The 26,634-nt window shown below is 34.0% G+C and overlaps 1 protein-coding gene across 1 annotated transcript; it reads right to left on the bottom strand.

Annotated features, from left to right (window-relative positions):
* Positions 1-550: 550 nt before the first annotated feature.
* LOC134857333 (uncharacterized) lies at positions 551-12,026 on the bottom strand. Its single transcript, XM_063873725.1, has 6 exons — positions 11,830-12,026; positions 9,647-10,044; positions 4,053-4,171; positions 2,982-3,111; positions 1,666-1,915; positions 551-907 (listed from the first exon to the last, which is right to left on the bottom strand). Exons 2-6 carry the CDS (start codon positions 9,739-9,741, stop codon positions 797-799), a joined length of 705 nt encoding a protein of 234 aa, XP_063729795.1. The 5' UTR covers positions 9,742-10,044; positions 11,830-12,026; the 3' UTR covers positions 551-796.
* Between the last annotated feature and the right edge of the window lie 14,608 nt (positions 12,027-26,634).

Here is a 26,634-nt window from a genome sequence, read left to right as displayed (position 1 = left end):
CAAAAACATCAGTGCTTGAAGCTCTAGCCCATTCGCGGCTTACTTTTATTAGGAATCTGTGCTGGCGAAGATGGAGACAGTGAGAAAAAATCCTGCCTGCTCGAGCACAACCGTAATTGAAAAAGACAAGCCCAGCAATTTTTGCCTTGTAGTTGTGGAGGCTGGAAACCAGCAACCGGCGTTTTTTTCTACTTCATCGAGAAGTAGACTCGATGACTAACTTTTTTTGAATGCTTGGAGTACTGGCGCGTGAATTTCATGATAAAGAATCGAATAAACCCTAAATTTGTCAGCAATCTCTACAAACAAAAATTCAGACTGAGAAACTTGCTCTTTCTGTTGGAGAAGGTAGAAACAGTTAGAAATAGTTTTGCCTGCTCGAACCAAATCGTAAAACTCAATTATAAACCCAATATAACTAGGGAGGAAAAACAGAGAATGACATCGGGGTTCTAGCTGTGGGTATTGAACAAGTTGCACACTCAAAAGTTGGGACAACTTCAGTATACGATTAAATGAAGCTGCTCTTTTTTTTCGACTGTTTTTGAACCTGTCTGCCAGCTCAAACGTTACAAAAATTTTTTATACCAATACAAAACTAAAACAGAATCTACTTTTTAAATAGCTTCGATCTGCTGAAATGCAGGGTGATGAATGAATCAAACCGATTGTTGTTTGTTGGATTCTGATTCTGATCGTGAGGAAATAAAGTCAATGAAGGCAAGTGTTTAGAAGCTTCTCTGGGTAGAGGATGCACTTGTAGCGAGGTGTGAACAGAAGGCGGGGGCAAGGGGTGCTATTTGTCACGTGGCATGGTTGGAGAGTGGTACGTGAAGGGCGAGGGGGGCATGAAGTTCTCGGAATCCACACTTTTTATTGAGTCTGCATCTATCACTGGCAAGTTTTCCTGGAAAAAAAATTCAAAATAGAGTCCCCTGCGAAAAAGTGTTTGATACATATGTTACTGCTTTTCTGGATAAAGTGTTTGTTTTTACCACGTTTTAGGATGGCTTTTTTGATAGAGACGAAGACGGTAGTTTCAATACATAATATTTCATGTTAATGGTATGTTGCTCTGCTTTAGTGGAAAATATGATCGCTTTTCTAAATTATTCTTCAAGGGAGGGGTCGATTTCGGAGGTGGCAGATATTCAAAAACATCAAAAATAATTTGATGTTTCAGTTGGGCTAAAATCTTTTCCGAAGTTTTCCTAAGTCAGAAAAGAAAAACAACTGCAATGCGGACACATTTAGAATTGGGCTCAAACTCTAATTTTTGACTAAAATTTGGAAAAAAAGAGGCCAAAAAGGAGTTTTTAGGCACTTTTTGGAAAATTTTGACAACAAAAAATTGCATTTTTTCGCGCGCGCTCCCCCTCATAATTAATATATATTAGCGCCAAAGGATATTTCAAAATAGTACAAAGGGGGACTCTTTGGATCGGCAGGCCGTGGAATCCCGGAGGAGGGCGTTTGCCCCCCTCAATCCGCCCCTGACTTTAGTTATACCCTACATGCTGCAATGTCATTTTAAGAAGTCGGGCGGCCTAAGGCACTACAACAACGGACGACCATCAGCACTCAGCCCCCCCCCCCCCCCCCTAACACCATCACTACTCCTCCATGTTTTAAAAGCAGTGGGTGAAGCAGTTGAAAAGAACTCACGTCTTCCATCTCTTGGCACTTTTTGTCCAAAGTGCGCTGGTCTCTCACCCACGCCTTGACCATGATGTCATAGACATTGAAGTTCGAGGAGTGTCCGTCATTCTCACTGCTGGCCGCCATCCTACTCTGTTTGTTGGCCAAGTCTATTCCCATCTTGTGTCTCCACGAGTGGAACTGGACAATGAGGATAAAATAGAAGATGCCGATGCCCAGCAGGAACCCCCCGATGTATCGCAGACCGTAGATCCATCTGGCAACAGAAACAACAGTTAAAAATGCGGACCGAGCTTTAGTTGAGAAAAGAAAATGGTTTTCATTTTAAAAGTTCTTATTGATTTTGTCAACTATAACTAAAGTGATCTGTGGCCAGCTAATTTTTTTTAAGATAAACACAAATGGTTTAATAGTTTTGACGGAGTGAAAATATAAGACTATATTTAAAAGTTTCCAAACATCGGAACTGAATTTCGTTTATTTAATTGTGATTTCGAAGTTTTTTAAAATTAATGGGTCAATGTCAGTTCAGAAAAGAAGCCATGTTTAATGGAAAAGAGTTGAAGAAATGGTCAGAACTGATTCCATGCGCGGGCGGATTTAGGAGTGGACGACGACCATCACTCTCAGGGATTCGACCTCCTTGCCAACTTCGACCCCCTCCCCTTCCAACTTTGGCCCATTAGCCCTAAAATATTTTTAAAGGTGCCAAAAAATTTTAAAGTTGAAGGGGGGAAGCGCTCATGAAAAAACGCAGTGCTTGGATCAATACCTTCAAAAACTTCCCGAAAAGTTGTTTCGGCCTTTTCGAGTTTTGCGGTACCGAAAAATTCGGTGAAGTAATTTTTTATAGTGTTTTGGGAGAACTCGTTGTAAGTTTGATCTTCAACCTAAAAAACTTTGACAAAAACTTCCATTTTTTTTGGGAATATAGGCCAGCCCCGTGAAAAGTTTACCCCTTACTATTCTTCGCAATTTTGCTCCCGACTCAGTCGTCAAAAGCTAAGTTGCTAGGGTTGAAAATAGTGACGTTAACAGGAAAATTTTGAAACTTAGGATCAGGTTTAGCAAACAATTTTTGTATCCTGCTTTCTAGCTTAATTTTCATTTTTAGCTTCATTGTGAAATTTTTCTGCTTTTTAGCTTAGGTTTTTAAGCTCTTGTTTTTGATACCTTCGTTTTAGGTTCATAATAAGGTCCAAGTATGTTCTGCTAAAAATGATTAAGGTGTAAAAAAACGCAAATAGCGGAGCAATAAACTCTAATTTTTTTTTTAACAGCCGCCCCCCCCCCCCCCCCACAGTTTTCGGTTTATCGCCTACCGTATCCTGTCTATGCTCTCTCCTGCCACAAGGGCCTGACTGTACACACTCTTTAGGCTCTCACTGGTCCAGCACCTGCTGCTGCTCACAGAGTAAGAGCAGAAGGGACTCACGAGTAACATGCACGCACCTGCTCACAAACAGGGACAGTATTAATTCAAAGGATAAAGCTGTGTCAAGTTATAGTAGACGAGATTTTTTAGGCCGATTTAAGACGATTTATCCACGAGGAAAAGGACTAACATACGATCTGTTCAGTTCTTTACGGAGAACCGCTGTTGTGTCCCTCTCCTCTTTGCCTATATATAGTTATCTTATTTACATCTCTTAAGCTATAGGTTGAAGCAGTAACGTGCCGAAGGGGGGGGGGGGGGGAGGACGTTAATGATTTTTCTTCAATTCACTCTGCCAAATTATTCCAAATTTTCCCCTCCTTTGGTACCATTTTACGACACCAATTTTTGGCTGACCCACCCCAAAAAAATTGAATTTAAAGATACACTCTTCAGTGCCCACATACACAACCTTTTACGATCTTAAACAGGGGTGGATTTAGGGGGGGGGGGCGGACAAACTCCCCCCTCCCGCCCCTCAGGGATTCGACCCCCTGCCGACCCAAAGGTTCCCCCCTTTGTACTATTTTGAGATATCCATATTTGGTAATGGACCCTGAAAGTTTTCTTAAGGCGCCTTTGGCGCCAATATATACTTACTTTAAGAGGGGAGCGCGCGCCAAAAAAAAACTTTTTTTGTTCAAATTTTTCTAAAAAATGCCCAAAAACGCGCCGAAAATTTTACCAAAACAGGGTCTGTTTGGTGCTTTGGGGGAGCTCGGAAAATCAATTCGGTCGACCTAAAAAAAATGGTCGACAAAAATTTCGAAAATTTTTGAAAATCAGCCCCCCCCCCCCCTCGAGAAAATCCTAGATCCGCCCCTGATCTTAAACTATCTAAATAAATGATCTTAATAAAAAATGACAAAATTTTGGCGCTTTTTTCAAAAACCGTCCCTGAAATAAATTTAAAACAAACTTTAGATCCGCGCCTGAAAATAGTTGTAAAAAAGGTCACCTGAGACTATCATGAAGATGGCGGTGGTGATGTTGGTCTTGCGGTGAGAGAGGAGGAAGGGCTTGAAGTCTGGGTCGAACTGGAACTCATTGGGCTCTTGGGACTCACGTCTGTCTTGTCTGCAAACATAATATACAACTCTATCCATGTTGAGTGAATCAAAATAGTAGCATCAAGTGAATCAAACAAACAAAAGAATCAAACAAGTATTTTTACTAATTTAGCTTACTAGTAATTTAATAATTCAATAATTTAGCTTACTAATAATTTCACATATTTATTTTAATTACTCAAGTTTAATATAAAATTATTTATTAAATGGGCAGGAACTTTGAGTTCTTAAATTTTTTATTTACAACAGTAAAAAAATAACTTGTGGAGTTCCCCAAGGTTCGGTTTTAGGTCCTTTATTTTCTTGATTTATATCAATGATATTTCAAATGTAACAAAGACATCCGAGATAAGCTTTTTTGCCGATGACACTGCTATTGTTGGTTCTGGTAAAACGAGAGCGTTTTTGAAAGAACTCAGAACAGATACTCAGAGCCTAAATGACTGGTGTAATGTCAACAAGTTATCGATTAATACAGACAAGAGTAAACTGATGGGTTTTGGTAAAGCTATGCCTGATGCCTCCATTTCCATTGCTGGTGAAAACATGGAAAACAAAGAAAGTTTCAAATATTTGGGTATTGAAATTGACAAAAAATTGAATTTTAATAAGCAGACTGTAAACGTTTGCACGAAAATTTCCAATTTTAACGGTGATTTATATCGAGGAAGATCTTGTTTCTCTAAACAGGCATTAATTAAGTTTTACATTGCATACGTGATTCCACTAATTTCTTATGGCTTATTAGCTTATGGATGTACATCGAAATCAAACCTTGATAAAATTTTCTTGGCACAGAAAAAAATCCTAAGAACCATTTTCTTCCTTCGAAAGTATGATCATGTGTCGGAGTATTTTTCAAAATTCCAACTTCAGAGTGTACATGAAATTTTTATCAGCCAATTGTTTTCCGAGACAATTTTTCAGTTCCTTGGAAAATCGCCTTTAAAGTTTTTGAATCTTGATTATGTAAAAACGCGTCGTAGTACCCGGTTGAATAGTTTAGGTTGTATACCCTTACCTTTGAGAAAACCAAAGTTAGCACAAAATTCGGTTTTGTACAAAATTGTGAAATGCTATAATTTCCTAATGTCAAATAACCTATTGCATCTTAACCTTAACGAGTTTGCTGACAAACAGAAGAAAGACTTTTACGTAAAATTAAAAAAATTGTACTTGAATGACAATCGATTACTTGTTGACATGTTTATAGGGTAAATTTTGTGTACCCTCATATTTTAACTTGGTTTTGCTTTCACTCATTTATCTAGGTTTCCCTAAGGTTACTGCTAGTTGGGCTGTACTGCCCGTACAGTAACCTTGATGCAGTATTTAAGTACACATATGTGATCTTTATACTATCTCTAAATTCAAATTCAATTCAAAACAAAAACAAGGATAAATAAATCATCTTCAAATATATCAAGCAAAACATCATGATAACAGAAATGAGAGCTCGCTTTGCCCGCAATATTTTTAACTTGCGATTTTCCCCTCTAATTTTGAAGGAGTGTTGTTTTCATTTCTTGTGTTTTGTAGTGAGTTTATGAAACCCTGACAACCCACCCCCTCGATTCTTCGCTTCTTGACTTGTAAAGAATTATAAATCCGGGAAAAACAGCCGTATTGTTATTGGATAACTTCTATTGTTATTCACACAAATTTCACTTTTTTCGGTAAAAGCTCATCAACTGATAATTAAAATTTTTTAATACTAATTGGTTTGATAACTTTTTATTGATAACTGTCAGAATGAATCCAAGGTTAGTTTTTAAAAAGTAATGCAATTTGAATTTTAACAGCTATTTTTACAGTACATTTTGAAGTTTCAAAATCTTCGATTGTTGCAAGCTATCATTCAATATGAAAAAAGTTAACTTGTCAGTGAAGAAGCGTTCTTTGAGCTCTGATCATCTATTAATACGAGCTGCAATCTTGACAACATTTTTTTTGTTGAAAATTGACTAGAAGAACAAAACAAATTACAAAAATAATCAAAAAAATCTCCTATTGATTTTTATTAGTTCTGAGTTTTTTTGCTGAACAGACGCTATTTTTCAGGACTTAAATGAAAGTTTCAAAAATTAGCTTATCCATTATAATAAGCCTGCACGCTCGCTTTACTTGCTCAAAATCTACCAAAATTAAAAAAAAAACTTTTTTTTCGACACTCAGACAATATTTTTACGTCATTCGAACCACGGCTGAAAAGGACTTAAATATGACATATCACTCAACTCATTTCGATTATTTATTGTGGTATCTGAATTTATGTGGAAAAAAAGCTAATACATTTCCAAATAAAAAGTTCATCCAAGTTTCAATGGTCGGAACAGTTACAGAAACGAATCAAAACACTTGTAGCTACAATGAAAATTACTTACAGCACAAGAAATTTTCTTGATATGGTAATACAGTTGCCAAAACAATCAGACAAACAACCGGCGGACTATTTCTCTAAAAAAAGAAATATAGGGTGTTATAAATATACTGTTTTTTTTATAACAGCTTGTCATTTCGTAACTGTTGATTCGTTTGACTTAAAATTTGGAGAGACTATGCAAGACTGACGGAAAATTGGTTTAAAATAAAACTGCATTGATTAAACCAACGTGAATAAAAATTGCCGCTTCTTTCAAACTGTTTCACTTTCAAGATACTAACTTTTCTTTTTTTTTAAATTCGACTTTTTAACTGGCCATTTACGTCGGAATTTTTTCTATACCAACAAAAAGTGAGGTTGTTTTTCGCTCAAAATTTGAAAAACTGCTCTACCTCATTGTCAGAACGTTCAGGGCCTCACCCTGATACGAGTAGTCTTGCTCGCAAAAAATCAAAGTCCAACTATCAAAGCCTGTATACTAACACTGATTTTAAAATCTCGAATGTTAACCCCCTCGCTTGTTGGCTCTGGGTTCAGGAAAAATCGTATAACGTGATAACCAACGAAGTGTTCACGAACTCACTCAAACATTGGAAGATGCTAGCAGTACAATAAAGGCCAAGTGCTGAAGTACTGTGAAGATTCATTGAAAAAATTAAAAAGAAAGATTGAAATTCTGTGTGGCTCAAAAGTGCGGACCTTTCTTTAACTTTTTCAATTAATTTCAGCAGGTCTTTAAACTTTCATCAGTTGTCTTTCGTTTGCAGAAAAAAAAAGAAAAACATTACAGTGCTTTCAAAATAACAGTTTGTTTGAAACACACTGTAGAGTTTTGCAGGATTGCCTCTTGACCAACCGCTGTAGAGTGTAGTCAATACCTCTAGACCAAGCGCGTCAGAAAAACAAACGTTTTTATTGTTCCAATTTTCGATACGAAAGTATCGGAATATTTGTGCTCGGGATGGGTTTTTATTTTTCTTCAGAAAAATTTCGACATTTTAACTAGCCATTTTTGACGGAATTTTTTTATATCATTCAAGAGGTATTGTTGTCATGAGCTTACTTTTGAAAAGATACTTCACCTGTGATCATTTTTTGTAGAGTTATGAGGGTTTAAAGATTGCCATTTTGGCCATTTTGACCAGTTTGGAACAATTAACGCGCGATATAATTCGCGCTCTTAACGCGTAAGCGGAGATTTAATCCGTCTGAGAAATCGTTCCAAATTGGTTGAACGAAGCTTATTTGCCATAATTGATTTGTTACAAGGAACGAAATCTATCTTTTTCTACTTTATATGGCGTGTGGGGGATGATTTTCATAGAAAAATTTCAAATTTTAGAAGAAAAAAAATTTCATTTATTTTTATTTCATTTAATTTTTTTAATGTTATTACTGCTGCTCAATAAACCTTAAAAGGCAGTCGGAACAGTCAGGGCTTCGCGCTGATACGAGCAGTTTTGTTTTTTTTAGAAACCAAGCTATTTAAAAAATCAGGTGATTTTTCTGTTTTCAACCCGAAAAAATGAACTCTAATTCAGTTTAATAAAATCACCAATTGCAAATAAAAATGTAAAACAAGACTGCTCGTATCAGGGCGAAGCCCTGAATGTTCCGACTGCTTTTGAAGCTTTATGGAGCAGCAGTAATAACATAAAAACATTATATGAAATAAAATAAAACGAAAAAAATTTTTTCTAAATTTTGAAATTTGTTATGAAAATCATCGCCCCACACGCCATATAAAGTACAAAAAGATAGTTTTCGTTCCTTGTAACACATCAATTATGCCAAATAAGCTTCTTTTAACCAATTTGGAACGATTTATAAGACGGATTAAATCTCCGCTTACGCGTTAATAGCGCGAATTCAATCGCGCGTTAATTGTCCCAAATTGGTCAAAATGGCCAAAACGGCAATCTTTAAACCCTCATAACTTTACGAAAAAAAATCACAGGTGAAATATCTTTTCAAATTTAAGCTCAGGACAACAATACCTTTTGAATGATATAAAAAAAATTCGGTCAAAAATGGCTAGTTAAAAAGTCGAAATTTGTCTGAAGAAAAAAAAACCCACCCCGAGCACAAATATTCCGTTACTTTCGTATCGAAAGTCGGAACAAAAATTGAAGATCTGCTCTGCTAGCGCGGTGCTTGTCTCTGTACAAAAATCATTTGCGTTGGCTCAACCTCAAAGCAGCAGTAGTAAAACAAATGATTTCACATAACATATACTTTAGAGAGAGAGAGAGAGAGAGAGAGAGAGAGAGAAAAGAGAGAAGAGAGAGAGAGAGAGAAAGAGAGAGAAGAGAAAAAGAGAGAGAAAAAGAAAGTGGAACCATTTTAGTGGTTATTAAAACTGTCTTGCATATGTGTTTTGATTCCCATTGGCTCCTCAAAATGCGCCAACATTAATTAAAAGTAAAAAAAATTTTATACGTCAAGTGAATTATTCAATATTTAAACGTTCCCGAGGTGAGTCCCGCAGCAAATAAAACTGACAAAAATTTAGATAAAAATCTTGGTTTCAACTTTTTTTAACCAATTTTCATCATGTTTTTCTTACTCAGAGCTTTTGGTGCTCAAAAAAATAAACCATGGTTGAGAACTAAATAAAAGGAGAACGTATTTTTTAGCAGCTCGAACTTTCATCTTTTGAAATATGAGAACCGAATTAAAGATGCAAGCAGCTGGTTAGTTGAAATGAAATTGCTTAAGTTTAGTTGGAATCTTTAATGCGATGATGCTCAGAATCAAGTCAAGCCCTAATAATTAAAAACACCCGATAAATCGAGTCGAATAATAGTCAGATCTAAAAACCAAAGACATTTCTGCTTTGAAATCTGATTGAAATTGAAACAACCAGCAGTCACGGAAAAATGGTTAATAATTACGAAAACGAGCGTGTTTTTATAATCCATTTTTGACTTCAAAAAGATACAGATAGTTTCTTTTAAAAGCAACGTAACTTTTGGCAACTTTCGTTTGCCCTATAAAAAACATTAATACTAGATTCGAATTTGCTAAGTGCAATTTTAAATCCGAAACTCGATTGACAATCACTGGAGGTAAGTTCAAAAAAAAGATAAGAAAGCGAACCTGCTGCCGCGTTTCTTAGACTGGAAGTACTTGGCGAAGTTCTCCGCGCTCATACGCGTTCCCACGGCACGACCACTCGCGAACTTCTGCGACATTTGGTCAACTGGACTTAAATCAGACCAAACGACAGTCTAGTCTAAAGTACCGAGTACCAATTCAAAAAAGAAAGGAGTCCAAAATTTCCAAACTAATGATTAAAAATCACGTAGAGGGTGGCGTAAATAAGACGAATTTGAGGTTTGTTCAAAAGGTTGTTTGAATCAAGTCGCGATGTGAATAAATAATTTAGACATGAATAACTTCAGGGGGACAGCCTTGTCATTTGGCCAGACCAATTTCCTCTCTTTTTTTCTCCTTGTCATGTGTCTTGCCTTCTTCCCTTTCAATTCCCAGGGCGTCTGGAACAAAAGTAAAGGTTATCAAAATTACGACGAGGCTGAGTTAGAAGTATAATTTAAGAAAATCAATAAAGTTACGGGAAATATAACATTATCGAGAAGGAAGAGCGGTCAAATCACCAATTCAAACATATGTTGAAAACAGACTCGCTTTTCAAAATTTATGACAATATTTCTGTTTGACCAACAAGAATAGCCGCTTGATATACAGATAATATGAAATACTACGACCTTAAATGAACCATTAGAAAAAACATCCATATAGAAAAACCAAAAAAAGTAACTTACAAAAAAAACTTATCAAAAAAAATAGCTTATGGTGGCCTTTTAAGTTGAAAAAATCATTTATTGAACTAGTTGGTCTTTTGATCGAAAATGAGGGGGAAGCTCCGTGAACAGCAAATATGTGCGTTTCGTTGCTCAATAATCACGCAATCAAGAAAAATACAAAAAGATAATAGAAAGAAATAGTCTTTTTCTCGTCTTTTTGTATTTTTCTTGATTGCGTGATTATTGAGCAACGAAACGCACATATTTGCTGTTCACGGAGCTTCCCCCTCATTTTCGATCAAAAGACCAACTAGTTCAATAAATGATTTTTTTTAATTAAAAGGCCAGTTTTTTTCACCCCATGGAGAAAACGATGAGGTCGTTATTGGTGCAATAAGCACCGAATGTTCAAAGAAGCTTGAAACCTTCATATTACTCATTCAAACTTTACAAAATGGTTTTTTGTTTCGACTATTTAAAATGGGCAGGAACGTTGTATTCTAGTTTTTCTAATAATTTTGTTTCAGTTGTATATATTTTATAACATCAAAAAATCAGCTTTGATCTGAAAAAAATCTTAAAAAATGGGAGTTATTGCCATGTCAGACCATAGTTTATGCAATACAGAGACTAATTTTGTCGAAATAGATACTTTCGAAATCTGAATCACTGCAAAACTAGCCTTAAAGTGACACACTCGATATTCTATGACATTTCTGGGAGTAATCTAAGAAGGCGTGACAAGATTGTCGACCCAGGGCTGTTGTTCGTTCCTTCGCTACCCGGGGCGGCCCGAACATAAATTTTTAAAATTTGAGTCCTTCAGGCTTCTTAAAAGAAAAATATAACATTTAAATTTCAAATTTATCAAAGCTATTTATATTAAAAGGATGAGCAAATAGTTTGCTGTCTAATTTTATGAGCACAGATTGTCCAAAATAATTGAAATTTGCAGCAAAATGTCAATTGAATTTCAAATTATAATGGACATTTTTCACACACATTTTCTGGTTTAAGTAGCCTGAAGGTTGTATAATTTAATAAATACATGAATTATAACAATTTTTTGGTCAAATTATAGCATGTATGAAGTATCAAGTTTGGAGCAAATTGGGTCAAATTTCAGCTTAACCCGAATAGAATCAAAAAACTTGTATCTCGTGTGGTACACTGATACTGATACATCACGTTGAAAATGACCAGAAATGTTTTTATTTTGTTTTGTTTTTGTTTTTTGAGTACCATAAGGCACAGAGTGGATTACATGGATTGAAGGACTCATTTACAATTTATCTCATCGTTTATCAACAATTTTAGAGAGCTAAAATTAATGCCACCAAAAAACGCGCAGAGAAAAGTGAGAACAAAGGCTACTCCTGTGTTAAATCTAATTTTTGGCCAACCTTTCAGGATTGAGTAATTACTAAACAAGTTTTTTTACCTGAAATTTTTGAACTTCATACGAAATAATTTTTTTTCTGAATGAACTTGACTAAAAGTGATATTTTAACTTACCGGATTTGATCTTTGAAAGCTCGATTTTGTTGATAAAAAGTTCTCTCAGTTCTTTGTTCGAAATACAAAGATTTTTGGAGCCTGAAATAAAGGAAGCAAAGCAAGGAACCGAAGGACAGATAACAGCACACCACTTTAAACTGCGGCAATACAAATCAAACATTGCTAATATTACGCTCTATTACTCAACTGGGAATTCTGAGGCTACCCTGTGAGCGTCGAAACCCCGATAAAACTTCTGCATTCAGATCAATTAAGGAAGGTTAAATGCGCCCGCAGGATATTACAGATATGGAAACTGCTCAATTGGCAGAATGTAATTCCAACTAACTTACCAGCAAATTGAAAAAACAATGAACAAGAAATAAACTCAATTAGATAGTCTGCATTTTTTGTGGAACACTCAAAGATTTGAAGCGAGGTCAATCTTCTTTCTGAAATTTGAAGCGAGGCCAAAATTTTGCCAAATTATTTGATTTGATGAAAATTTTTGGGGAAACTCGGGGAAAAGTATGATCAAAAGATAGTTTTCTTTGATGTTTATAGCTCCATACCGCCACGCTTGCTCAGTGCACCAGTTGGAATGTAGACAAATTCTTGCTGGAAAGGCTTCCGCAGAGAGTTTAACAGCACCCTACGTACGAACCCTATAAAAGTTCAATCAATATATAGACAGAAAATATTCCATAGTAACCTCAAAAATCAATACTTTTTCTGGAGGAGTAACTAAAATCAAAATTGGTAAAGTTTGATCAGGTTGTTTTCCGCGATTAAGCGTCAGTATGCAAAATAATTTTTTCTAACTTGAAATTTAGCCCTAGAGTTTTTTTTGCTGTTTTTGCTGATAATAAACTGGCTAAAACTTTTCAATTAAAACTTTTTTATTGGCGATCGGGGTGTTGTTTTGTTTTTTGGGGGGGGGGGTATGGGATGTCGGGTAGATATTATTTCGTGTACCGCGCACTCTATCGATATCTAAACTGACAAACAGTCGTCTGTCTGATTGTTGTTTTTTCTGTTTTTAAGACCATCTGCCATATGCCCCCCTCTTTTCTAACCCCCACCCGGCATGTGCCAGTGAAATGGTGTATAGGTAAGGGTGAATAAAATGGAATGTGTAAATCTAAATCCATTTTAATGTGACGCAAATACGGCTGCAACGGGCCTTTCATACCACCACAAGCACGGCAATTGAGTTCGCCCGCAATTCAACGAGTGCTGTACGGGATAGGGGGCAATCTTCAATGTCTGGCGGGTAAAATAACACATAACTTAATGGGTAAAATTATATCTGACCGAATTTGTATATGATTCCAGATGGTTATATTTTATTCTACATTATTTCTGTATACGGCCTTTTCAACATATTTCATACGTTTATATTATGATAATACAGTTGGAACCTGATCTAAACTACATTTTATGATTGGATAAATTAAATGTTTTACCAATGTAAAGTATTTAATATTAACCAATCATGATCCATCTAACTAACAACCCACTTATTTGTAAGTGCTGAAGTTACTTGTAATTTCAGCACCAGAGAGATTTGAATTTAACTTAGAAATTAGTTGGACTCTCCCGAGCACTTCAGCAGCCGCAATAAACCAGTATACCCTAGATCTATTGAGCCTAGCAGAGACTAGTTAAACAACCTGAGACTAGATAGTATAAGAGTAAGATTAGGATCGGTATTAGACTAAGAAGTTGCACGAATCTATCCGGCCGAAAATAAGATAGCGTGACGAGCAGACGGTGTACCCTATCCGAAATTACTCTATGAGTTATACACCTCGGTCCTAACTCATCTGGTGCGACCATAAGTCTCGAACAAGACCTTAATAGCTTAGAATTAACCAAAATAGATTAGAAATTAGACAAAAACATTTACAAAATGTTATACGACAATAATTTAATTGAAATGTCTCTCCGACTCAATAGATCAGAGCCAATATTCCGAACCATAACAGAACTACCCGGAATTGGAAGAAGACCTCGAACCAGAGACGACATACGACAAAGTAGAAACTTGCCATATAGCTATATGATAGTTAGGCAAAAACCAGAGCAAACTTTTATATTTAGAATACTACTGGCAATGAATTTAGATTTTCATTTGCAAACATAAAATCTTGAAGTTAATCTTCAAATTCATTTCAGGCGCTAAACAAAATTATTAATATACAATAACGATTGATAAAAAGATCTAAGATCGTTTTCCTAAAATTCTGCAGTAATATACAAAACATGTTTGAAAAATATTTATTGAAAAATAAAAATAAAAATTAGTAGCATGACAATAAATGGTTAGTAATCATAAATCATCCTGTTGTTCCAGCTCCATCATCTAAAACATAACAGCAATCATAAACCCACTAATATCATCAAAACACTAAATCTTTCCTTTACACACATTTAAAATTTTATTAAAACTTAAATTCACTTAATTTTAAAACCAGATCATCAAGGCTTATCCTTGGATCTTAAATCATTTTCTACTTAATTAAATTTCAAATTTGATCATCAAGGCTTATCCTTGGATCAAACAGAACAACTTTGTTCTCCCCCACCCACTTAATTAGTGTCTAACGACCTCAAACGTCGATTCACTACCCAACCCTTTCTAAAGACCTAAGACTAATAGAAATTTTTAAACAAAACGAATCATTCAAATTAGGATAAACAGTGAAGAACTTCGGTTATTCATCCTTCACTTGATCCCCCCTCTTACCAGACCCAGGATAAATCTTAGACTTAGTAAGTTTAAAATAGTATCTAACGAACTACTCGCGTTCTAATTATACCTGAACCTTGTGGATCGATTTACTATTCTCCAACCCTTGAACACAATCACTACCCCTAAGTAAGATTAAGTAAGTTAACACCTTAACTTATACTAGCCACGAGAAAGTAAAAAATCATTCTTCGGAATCGATATACTTTTCTCTCCAACCCTGAACAAACAGACCCAGGTTAAGCTAACCAAAAAATCGTAAGAACTAACAGTTTACGAAAATAGAAATCATTTAACAACCCTTTGCATCCGTCATTCTAAACCTTATGTCATTTAAAAACCTAGGAAATAAACAAACAATCGTTTTACACAATTGTGAAATAGACAACAAAAAATACGACCTTGTAATCACACCTCATACACAAACAGTTGGATACATTCGAACAAAACGACAAACACTAAAGAGAAAAATAATAACTAAACAAAGACAAATAACACGAAAAAGATTTTCAAAAAATCGAAACGCATTTTCAGAATCAGAAACCAACAGTTTAGACGAACTTTACAAACTAAAAGAATCAATAGATAAAAATTGCCCAATTCACGATCAATTATATTTTTCTGACTCAGAAACAACTTCAAATTCATCACAAAGAGGAAAAAGAAGAATAAAAAAGCAGTACAAACACAAACCAGTACATTTATACAATTGGAATCAACCAATTCGACACATTAATAATTACATATTAACAGTCATCGAACGAAAAAATGAGCTCAACGCACACCCCAGGTGAAGAAAGTCCAGATGATGATGAAATCTTTCCTTTTATAGTAGACGCAGATACTGATAGAGGACAACACATATTTTGTCAAAATTTACTCGTAAATTTATTTGAACCCGGAATCAGTCCATGTAAAACAGAGTTCCCCGATGTAAAAATCAAAAGACAAATCATAGACCACTACTTAAAAGATATATGCAACATAACACAACAGTATGGAATCTACTCCATAGAATTCACCTCACCAAACCATAATAATAGAAAATATACAATTCAAACAGACGATCTTGATTTAGAATTTTCAAAAGTTTTTTCAGAATATATAAAAAGCATCCAATATCATAACTCACAAAGAGCAAACTCCATATTCACCAATGAAGTTTTCGCAATAATATATAGTTATATTTCGATATTAGAAAACGAAATCCCATTAACAAATGTCTCACCGACAGAAGCATCTAAACATTTAAGAGTACGACATGAAATCACACTACTCTCTAGTTATTTAAACATCATTAAAGAAAATTTCACGAAAGACGACGTTTCACAACATACCAAACACGATTTACAAAAAATTTTGGCATGGTTCATAATAGATTATTTCACACACAATATCGATTTAATTGCACAAGCAAGAAAAAATTTTAGACCCCAAAATTCGAACGATGATACCGCTATCACAGAACAATCAGATTATGTTTGGGACCCCGAATGGTCTCATCCCGCATTTATAAGCTTTCCACAATCAATCTCAAGTCAAGCAATAGGCACAATATCTTACATAAGAGATTATGTAAAAGTAATACCATTAACAATTGATGCAACACCATTAAACTATAATACATTTTTACCCGATACACAAAATAATAGTTTAAACTCTACAGTTATACACAATGAAAACCTCAATGGAACTAGGAATCTTACTCAACAAGATATCCAGACACCATCACACTTCATAAATGAAGAAATTGTACACACAACAACTACACAACAAAGTATTTCACCAATACGCCCAAATTTAACAACACCAAGAAATACAAATCCTTCACAAACACAGGTAACCTTACAATCAACCGTTAAACCTTCGGTTGCCCCTAAATACTCACATATGGATTACCAAACATACAGACCCATGACAATACCATCAAAAACACGCAAAACATTCACTAGAAACAACTTTGCAGACCATAATTATAATTATACACATCCGTCAAAAACAAATTATCAACCACAAAGAAATTTTAATCAATATACAAAACCTCGAAACTGGGATAACCCAACGGCCCAATATAATTCCAAAAATTTTCAACCAAATCCTCCACAGGATCGCAGTGAAAATTACCCATTTTTTCAACAAAATAAAAATAAAAAACAGACATCTTATCAAATGGATTATTTATCCTCAGATGATGATTTCTTACAACCAGATATATTTGCACAAAATTCTCAAGAATATCGTAGACAAGGAATACAGAGAACACGTACAAATCATAGAAATTTTTCTCCACAACCAATAGATGCACAACATCAACAACCAATTCAACAACAAAATCTAATTAATACACAATCTTTTCAACCAATTCAACAACAAAATCCAATGACTGCACACTCGTATCAAGCATCACAAATGCAAAATGAAATACCACTCCCATATTATCTTCAACAACATGAAATAACAAGAAACCAACTTTCAAATTTTTCTCAAATGCCAAATACAGCAGAATCATTACAAATGACAATGAATCCATACCTTATGGGTGGATCATCAATAACATCAAACAAACCTTTAATGGTTTTCACAGGAACAGACCCTGAATACTCTGTAGAAGATTATTTAAATGCAGTAACAGCAAACCTGATTTTAAATATTGGACCTGAACCAATAAATACGCCACTACATCAAAATTGGATACATCGACGCACAGCGTTAATACAAACAACCTTAGATGGCGCAGCCCAAAAATGGTTTTCAGTACTACCTCTAGAAATAAAATCAAACTGGAAAAGGTTTACACAGGAATTTTCAAAAATGTTTGACTCCGAAAGAAACAAACAACAACAAAGAGTTTTATGTAATGAAATTCGCAGATTACCAAACGAAACCATCAAGCAAATAGCAGTACGAATCGAAACACTAGTTCGAAAAGCATATTCATTAAATACACATGACTATAAAAACACAAAGATGACAGAAATCTTAATGATGACCTTAACACCACAATTAAGGAAAATAGCAATAAAAAAGAGAGCATCCCATCCTTCTTCAATTCGAGAACCCGATTTAGATTTTCGAAAACTAGTAGACAAATTAGAACAAGCAGAAATCACGATGAAACTAGAAGAAACGGAAAATCTGAAACTACAATACGTTAACAGAATTGAAACGACTCCCACTAATATTAATAATATACAGGAATCAGAGACAGACCTCGTTGAAAAAATCACTGAAATACTCAATATTTATGAAAAGAACCCAAACTTCAAAGGCAAACCATCTTTCAAAAAATGGTGTAATTATTGCCGACGATACGGACATAGTATTTCCGAATGTAGACAAAAACAGCAAGACAATCAAAATAAACCTCAAAAATATAAAGAACCAAATAAATCATTCTATCAATACATGAAAAAAGATCAAAATCTACCGAACAAAACAGTTTACAGCAACAACAGTTCAGGAAAACCACTCCCGAACAATACAAATTATACAAGAAATCAATCACCATATAACTCAAGTTATAGAGGAAGATCACCAGAACGAAGAAACACGAATAATTCATCACAAAATCACTACAATAGACCAAATAGTCGAAATAACTACTCCAGATCAAATTCAAATACACAACGATTTGTTTCTAGATCTAATTCCCAATCAAGAAATAACTACTATCCAAACAACCAATCACGAAATTCATCATACAATAGGAATAGAAACTACTCCTATAATCGAAATAGAAGTTATTCAAACAACCGAAACCAGAATTACTCGAACAATCAATCAAGGAATAACTCATATAATAGATCGAACTATAACAGACCAAACAATAATTACCAAAACAGATCGCGAAATAATTCACAAAATCGACACTCAAGTTATAATAATCGTTATAGAAATTATTCCCAATCACCACACCGGAATAATAATAACTATAATAATTCTAATAATCGCCACAGAAGTAGTACACCTAAACATCAAAGACAAATCAATCAAGTACAATCTAACCCAGAAACCACATCAGACCCTCCAGGTATTGATGACACAGTAACTGATACGTTACAACTCAATCAAATAAACTGTACATCATCAGATTCAGAAAGTGATACTGAAAACACTCTTTCTATCAATATGATAAAAGTCGAAAATGACTATGAATCTGTCATATATGAACAACCCTTTCCATCACACATATATGAAAATCAATCAGAATTTCTTCAAAATTATTACACTACACCCATAAATTCCACACCAACGACGCAAGAAACAAACGAGATTAACACTACAGACCAAACCAATAAAAATACCAAAACAAAATGCTTGAATACAAACCACATTTATCAAAATATACAAAAAGAACAACCCAAAGAAAAAATTTGGACAATTCCATTTCTCTTAGAAAGCCCAAGAAACAAAGAATTTCAACCACCAGACCTTGAAATAGATTTTTTAATTGATTCAGGAGCAGAATCAAACATAATAAACATCCCCACATGGAATGAAATAAAAACTTTACACCCAAAGCTAACACCTCTTGAAACCTCCAGTAAGTTAGCAACAGCACAAGGATCAACATTGATAAACTACGGAAAAATCCAATTATTTCTCCTCCCCACCAGAACAATGGAACAAAGCAAAATTTTAAATAAGCCATTTAAACAAATATTCCATATCACTGACATTAAATATAATATCATTGGAATACCATTTATTTCGAAGTATATACCAACAATTAACATACTAAATAGTAAAATATTAATCAAAGATAAATATACAAAAACAAAAGAAACATCCTTAACATTTTTTCAAAGATTAAATAAACAACCACCATTCTTTTCAAAATTCTACCCGATATTTAACCAACAAAGAAAACACCTAAAACCACTATCAGGAAATATCTATAATTTTTCAATCAAACAAGTTCACCAATATGATAAAGAACAAAACAAACAAAAATTTTATATGTCAGAATTTGAATTCAAACCTATTCACAAATTTTTCAAAATCACAATCTCATCCATAAAATATTTGAAAAATTCGAATTCCGATATCATTTCCTTACATGTCTATAACAACACACCTTACCAAGTAACATTACCTTTAGGACTTTTAGGATATTGTGAAACCAACGCTACAATATCACCAATACACGAAAAAGCCTATCGCGTAAATAATATACTCCAATTACTAGATATTTGCCAATCTACAATTCTTAATGAAGAATTATCTATAAATAATATAATAAGTAACGAAAACAGAAATACGGATTATTTCACAAAAACTCCATATTTCAAACCGACATTCAACATAAGTAACTACACAGAGGACCAACAGAAATTTTTAACAATGTTTAATTTCCAACATTCACAAATAACACAAGACGAATTCAAAAAATTAGCCAAACAGCTAATTAAATATTCATCAGTCTATGCAACATCAAAATTCGATGTTGGCAAAATCAGTTCATCACTACATCTCCCGTTAAAACCAGACGCAGTTTTCAAAAAACAGAGAGCAAGTAAAGTACCAATTCACTTACATGATAAAGTGAACAGATTACTCGACATTTTAGAACAATACAACATTATATCACCAGTTAATAAAGAAGAACAACCAAAAGGCAACACATTTATCAACCCTGTTATCATTCTAGCTAAAGGAGAATCATTAAAAATCGTTCTCGATGCTAGATACCTCAATTCACTTATAGATGAATCAAAATGTAATTGGCCCATTGAACCAATACAAGTTATTTTAACAAAAATAAACGGCAAATACTTTACAACCGCCGATATGAATAGTGCATACAATCAAATGCCACTAGATGAACAATCACGACGTTTAACACAATTTGTTATCGGAAACCAACAATATGAATTCAACCGCTTATTCTATGGAATATCCATAGGACCAGCAGCATTTTCAGCTTTTATGAGCAAAATTTTTAGACCACTGATACTCAAGAAAAACGCAATCACCTATTTAGACGATGTTTTTATGCAATCACAAACAAAAGACGAAATGTTCAATGTTTTAGAAAAATATCACCAAATACTTCAGAACGAAAATCTGAAGGCCGCCCCCGATAAATCACACTTCTTTTTGACAAGAGTTAAATTCTTAGGACATAATATAGAAAGAAAAACAATCACTCCATTGAAATCACGCATTGACGCTATTCAAAAACTTCAACCACCAACAAATAAAAAGAAAATCCAAGAATTTCTTGGAATGTTAAACTTTTTAAGTAAATATGTTTATAAAATGCAATTATATCTACGACCATTTTATAACATCCTTAGACAACAAAATAATTTTGAATGGAACACAGAACATCAAACACGATTTGAAGAAATAAAGAAACTTTTAACTGAACAAATTTCAAACACAATTCCAGATTCAAATCAACCATTTTATGCAATGTGCGATGCTTCGAACTTTGGCATCGGTGCAGCACTATTACAATCACATAATGGTACAAATAAAATGAACCTCATATCAGCAAATTCTCGATTATTCACTCAAGCAGAGCTACGACTCTCAACTCTAATGAGAGAATGTACAGCCATAATATATACACTGACAGAATATGAATTTCTGATACTTGGATCAAAACATCCAACAGTTCTATTCACAGACCATAAACCAATCATCTTTCTCTTTACACAAAAATCTAACCCAAACCACCGAGTTTACAGATTTCAACTAATTCTAATGAAATTTCCAAACTTACATATAGTTTGGACTGCAGGAAAAAATCTTGCATTACCAGACACCTTAAGTCGAAATACACCACCTGAATTACTTACACGAAAAACAACAGTTGAAATACCCAAAAACATAAAATTCTACCTTGCAGAAAACGAAACATCACCCCGATTAGAATGCAAATATGCAGTAAAAACTGATATTGAACAATCACAAATAAATAGTTTACAACATTTCCCACTTTATTTAGATTGTCAAAATAATCATTATGAAGTTGATTTACTTGGAACATCAACTTTCAAACCAATCCCATATTCTCAATGGATAAAAAATAACACTCAACAAAAACGAACAAAACAACACCCACCTAAGAAAGACCACTTTCCACTAATTGAAAAAGAAGATTTAACTGATAAAATAAATTTATCAGGACCACAAACAAATGATTCAAAATACACAATAAATCAAGTTTTTGACCTTCACGACCCACTTGATACAATACCCTTATCTAAATTAGAAATCGAAAACATTTTTCTCCCCCCAACAGAAATAATTACAATTTCAACACTGAAACAATATCAAAACCTTGACCCAGTAATTCGACAACTGAAATCATGGCACAAATATAAAACTAAACCTATCAAAGCAGATTCAACCATTCTAGGAAACAAAACACTCCTCCGATACTTTCGCAAATTTAACAACACAACAATTAACGAAAATACAGACCTTTTAGAGTATAACCTGAATGAATCTACAGTTCCATGTCTCCCTTTAAGTATGATTTTAATAGCTTTTAATATTTCACATACACAAAATATTAAAGGACACTCTGGATCAGAAAAAACATATTCAAATTTTATACAAAATTTTTACTTCCCAAATGCACCAATTTGGATAAAAGTACTATGCAATGACTGTATAGTATGTCAACTAAATAAACCTTACCCAAATCAAAAACAAATAGCACAAAAACAAGATTTTAAAGGACAAAGTTTGTACTTTAATCATCGTATCTCATTTGATACTAAAGGACCAATTTCACCCTCATCAGAAGGAAACTCCTACATTATGGTAATTGTTGACGCATTTACACATTATGTAGCACTTAACCCAGTACCACATTGTAACGCTTATTACGCTTACACAACACTCTATGAACACTGGATAGCAAAATTCGGACTACCAGAAATTTTAGTTACAGACAACGGTACAGAATTCATAAATAATGAAATTATCAGACTATGTCATTTATATAACATTAAACACAAACCACGTACATCTCATGCACCTTGGACAAACGGCTTAGTCGAAGGTATGAACCGTTCATTACAAGAATATCTTAGATGTATCATCAACGGAAATGATACAAAATATACCGAATGGTCAGCAGATGTAAAATTATTTCCCTTAGCGTATAATTCACAAATTACGACAACTTTAGGAATGTCACCATACGAAATGGTTTTTAACCAAAAGCCACGCAAACCAATAATGTTTACAGCGAATTCTCATAAAAACGCACAAGGTTATTGTCAACCAAATAAAGACTCAATTTGTTATAACCTACCTTTACATACACACGATGAAGATCATTTTCATCACCCACAAATTCTTAAACTAGCCTCCGGTACACACACCGAATGGATTCTAAATAGAGATAAAAAACACAATGAAATTTATCAAAAAATAACAAAAAAGTTATTACAAAGACAAAACATTAATGAACAAATCAATTCACGTTTTACACCAGCCTCCGAATTAAAAATTGGAACATTTGTTTTAATACCTAATTTTAATACACAAAAAGGAATTTCTAAAAAATTACAACCCCTTCGAAAAGGACCATACCAGATAATTGCAAAACCCACTGATGTCACATATAAAATTACCGACTCAAACAAAAAAGAAATCGTTCAACATCGAAACAACCTATTACCTTATTACCCAAAAGAATACGCACTCCGCGAATTAACTCAATTATATTCTTTCACAGGATTAAAAATCATTCAAAATGAACCACATCTGAAAAACACAGAACAAGATGATAACCCCACCGAAAATCAAAACACAAAACTAACCACCACCAAAAACAATACACAAAACCATAAAGAATCTCCAAAACAAAGAAAAAATAGAAAAATGACCGAACAAATAATACCCCAAGAACAAATCGACAAATCAGAAAATAGAAAAACAACAAGACTCCGAAATCAACCACGTAAAAACTATAAAATATTCATCCCCCAATCTAAAATTTTAAAGAAAGTGGAATTTCAAAAGTAATTTTAACATTATACTTCACTATCTTGAAACCTTCAAATCATTTTTCATTTACATTTTTCAAAATAACATGCTGACAAGTACGTAATAATTCTAGTTCAAAATAGACCAATAGGATTCATCCAATCCGTCACTTTCTCTAACTCAAACTAAGACCAATTAGACGAATCATATAGAACTCCAGGCACATCTATAACTATAACTTTACGACCTCCAGGTCAAAAATAAGCAAACCACTCCAACTTGACAACTAAAATAAATATCACCATAATACCGTACCCCTCCTTTATCTAATAACCCAAAGATCAACAATATTTCCCCAACTCAGACCACGAATACCCCCAAAACAAATTTGTTAACTTAGCCTAAAGTAACAAAATGAACATTTTAATTAGCCTAAAGTATAAAAATCTCACCATACCCCGGATCATTTGACAAACAAAAATAAAGAAAAAGACGACCTCCCGATCACCATGAAAATTGCCCCCAACAATTTTTTACAAAACTCAACCCACTTGTCAAAAAACTAATAAATAATCCGACCACACTTGAAAATCGCCTCAAACAGCAAAAAATATTCGACCAAGAGATCATTTCTTAAATGCTCTTCTCTCAATCAGTTACTCAAATACTCATAAATCTTAAACATTTTTTTACAATACTTGAAACCTTTATAATATTTCTTTTTGATATACTTGAATCTTTTCTAATAATCCTAATGATTTTTTGTAACATTTTTTTAATTTTCTACACTCTACTCGAACTATTCCTCCAACTTTCCAAAACCCTTGATTATATCCACAGGTACGATTTATACAACTTGTCTAAATGATACGAACAATTTTCAGTAGAACCGATATTTTTTTATTGTTTGTAATTTTCATAACATTTTTATCATCCCTCATTTTGACAATATGTAAATGTATAAAGAAAGCAATCCTCACATTTGCCCTAGCAACAATCCTTCTAATTCTTTTTTTGGAAGAATATTATAATAAACACAAAATTTCTCACTAAAGTAATAATTCAAAAAACTATCAAAAATTGCTACCCAACAGTCACAGAATCAGTCTTCACCGACATCATCCCAAGATAACCAAACACCACCTTCAACTACTCAAAATCCTCAAACATCTACACGAATTTCTTTTCAAGACAATCCATACACTTTTGAAGAACGACACGCTCGTTTATCAGAACCACTAGAACCAGTTCAACGACAAGCACCTTTAAGCGAACCAACATATAACCTATATCCAACACTACCACAAGAACTAAGTAGAATAAAAAATTCTAGTCAAAACCAAAATACAGTCGAAATAAATAGACAAATTATACATCCTCGACGAAACAGAAATTTTCAAACTCCCCGAGTTCATTTTGATATACCTCAATCCCCATCACAAACCACTCCAGAAAACCCCATTGGTATATTACCAGAAACCCCTACGCTTCTTTCACAACGTAGCACCTCAAGCCTACCATCAGATTACTTAGGTTCAACACCAACATCTGAGCAAATACGTGAAAATCCTTTCAACCCTACAAACCAAACATCACGATTTCCATATTGGACTACACATTCATTTACACAAGGTGAACCAAATTTAGTCAATGACCCCATAGATATTTCTACGGATACAACAACATCCTCATCACTACCAGAAACATTATCACTACCATCAACACCATCAATAAGCCAATTTTCACCACCACCCTTTAACTTAAATTTTCCAAATAATCTCGACGCCAGATATCGAGAACAATCATCAATAAATATTCCTTTAAGACTAGATTGGAATACATTTACAGCACCTCCACCACTATTTGGACAACATCAAGAAGGTAACCGCCTTCATAACTGGGCACTTAATAGATTACAATATCGCCAAGATATTCACAACGATATCCGTGATCACAATATTCAAATACTCCAACAAAACAGTTTACAATTAAAGTTTGAAATCACAGTTAAGTTAAATAATATTACCCAACATCCCTACCCATTAAATCCACCTAACATAACAGCTCAATCACTACCACCACCGTTTATAACTACTGAAGTAATATACAAATACGACAGATATACCAAAAACACAATTGGCTACATTACATTTTATAATCCATACTCAGGATTATCATACACATGTATATTCTAAAATTATTAATTTTTCTCCAACTCCTTTTTCTAGTAATCTCAAATCAAAACATAAACCCTTCTCCTCGTACAGGACCACAAGATTTATTAGTAACACATTACGATTGTGAAGAAAATGAAGAAAAAACACTACATAAATATGCAATAAATCAAGTATCACAATGTGAAACAGAACCACAAGCTATAGAAACCACAGATGTAATAGCAACACTCTATTCAAAAGCCCGAGCAACAACAGTTACAGGTTATAAATTCACAGCAACATTTTCCGAAAAGAAAGTACATTGTTCACAAGTCTCGAACGGAAACAAAAACCGACTTGACCATGAATCATTCTATCAAAGTAATATAGAACGTCTTTTACATCTCAATCCCGACGATTGTAAAAATGAATTACTTAGACTAAACATCACACGAAATAAAAACTCTCAAAGAAAGTTAGTTAATTTTCAAGTTTTTCCAGACTCTGTACATCAATCACAACTTGAAAGACACCAAGGACATATAAAACTAGACGAAAAATACCCGTATAACGGCGCACACGGACGATTAACCTATGACCTACACGATAAACATTGGATACCACACATTGGTATAAATGACCCATCAAACTGCAAAGCAGACACAAAAAATAAAGGATACCAAGAAATAATGTTTTTTGATTGGAAAATACAACTCGAAAAAATACAACTAACACGAGATTTATCAGATAATACAATGATCTATCAAGGAATCCGATTACCTTGTAAAAATGATCAAGGTTATTGCGACCCTACAACGAGAACACAAGCAACAATTGTTTGGTTCCCCGAAGATACATGTACAACATTTCAAGTAGCAAAAATACACGCTCGTATGATAAAATTTCACGAAAAATATTTTATACAATCAATTCCATATGAACAAGTCCATCCATCACGAAAAC

The sequence above is a fragment of the Symsagittifera roscoffensis genome, chromosome 1 (assembly GCF_963678635.1).
Source record: "Symsagittifera roscoffensis chromosome 1, txSymRosc1.1, whole genome shotgun sequence".
NCBI lineage: Eukaryota > Metazoa > Xenacoelomorpha > Acoela > Convolutidae > Symsagittifera > Symsagittifera roscoffensis.
This window is presented reverse-complemented; position numbering and strand designations above follow the sequence as displayed.

What these genes read in the sequence shown, in the direction of transcription:
- LOC134857333 (XM_063873725.1), bottom strand. Translation starts at nt 9,741, where the DNA reads ATGTCGCAGAAGTTCGCGAGTGGTCGTGCCGTGGGAACGCGTATGAGC. An exon ending in TCTAAGAAACGCGGCAGCAG is followed by an intron (nt 4,172 to 9,646) that starts GTTCGCTTTCTT and finishes TTATGTTTGCAG; the next exon opens with ACAAGACAGACGTGAGTCCC. An exon ending in GAGAGCATAGACAGGATACG is followed by an intron (nt 1,916 to 2,981) that starts GTAGGCGATAAA and finishes TTCTGTTGCCAG; the next exon opens with ATGGATCTACGGTCTGCGAT.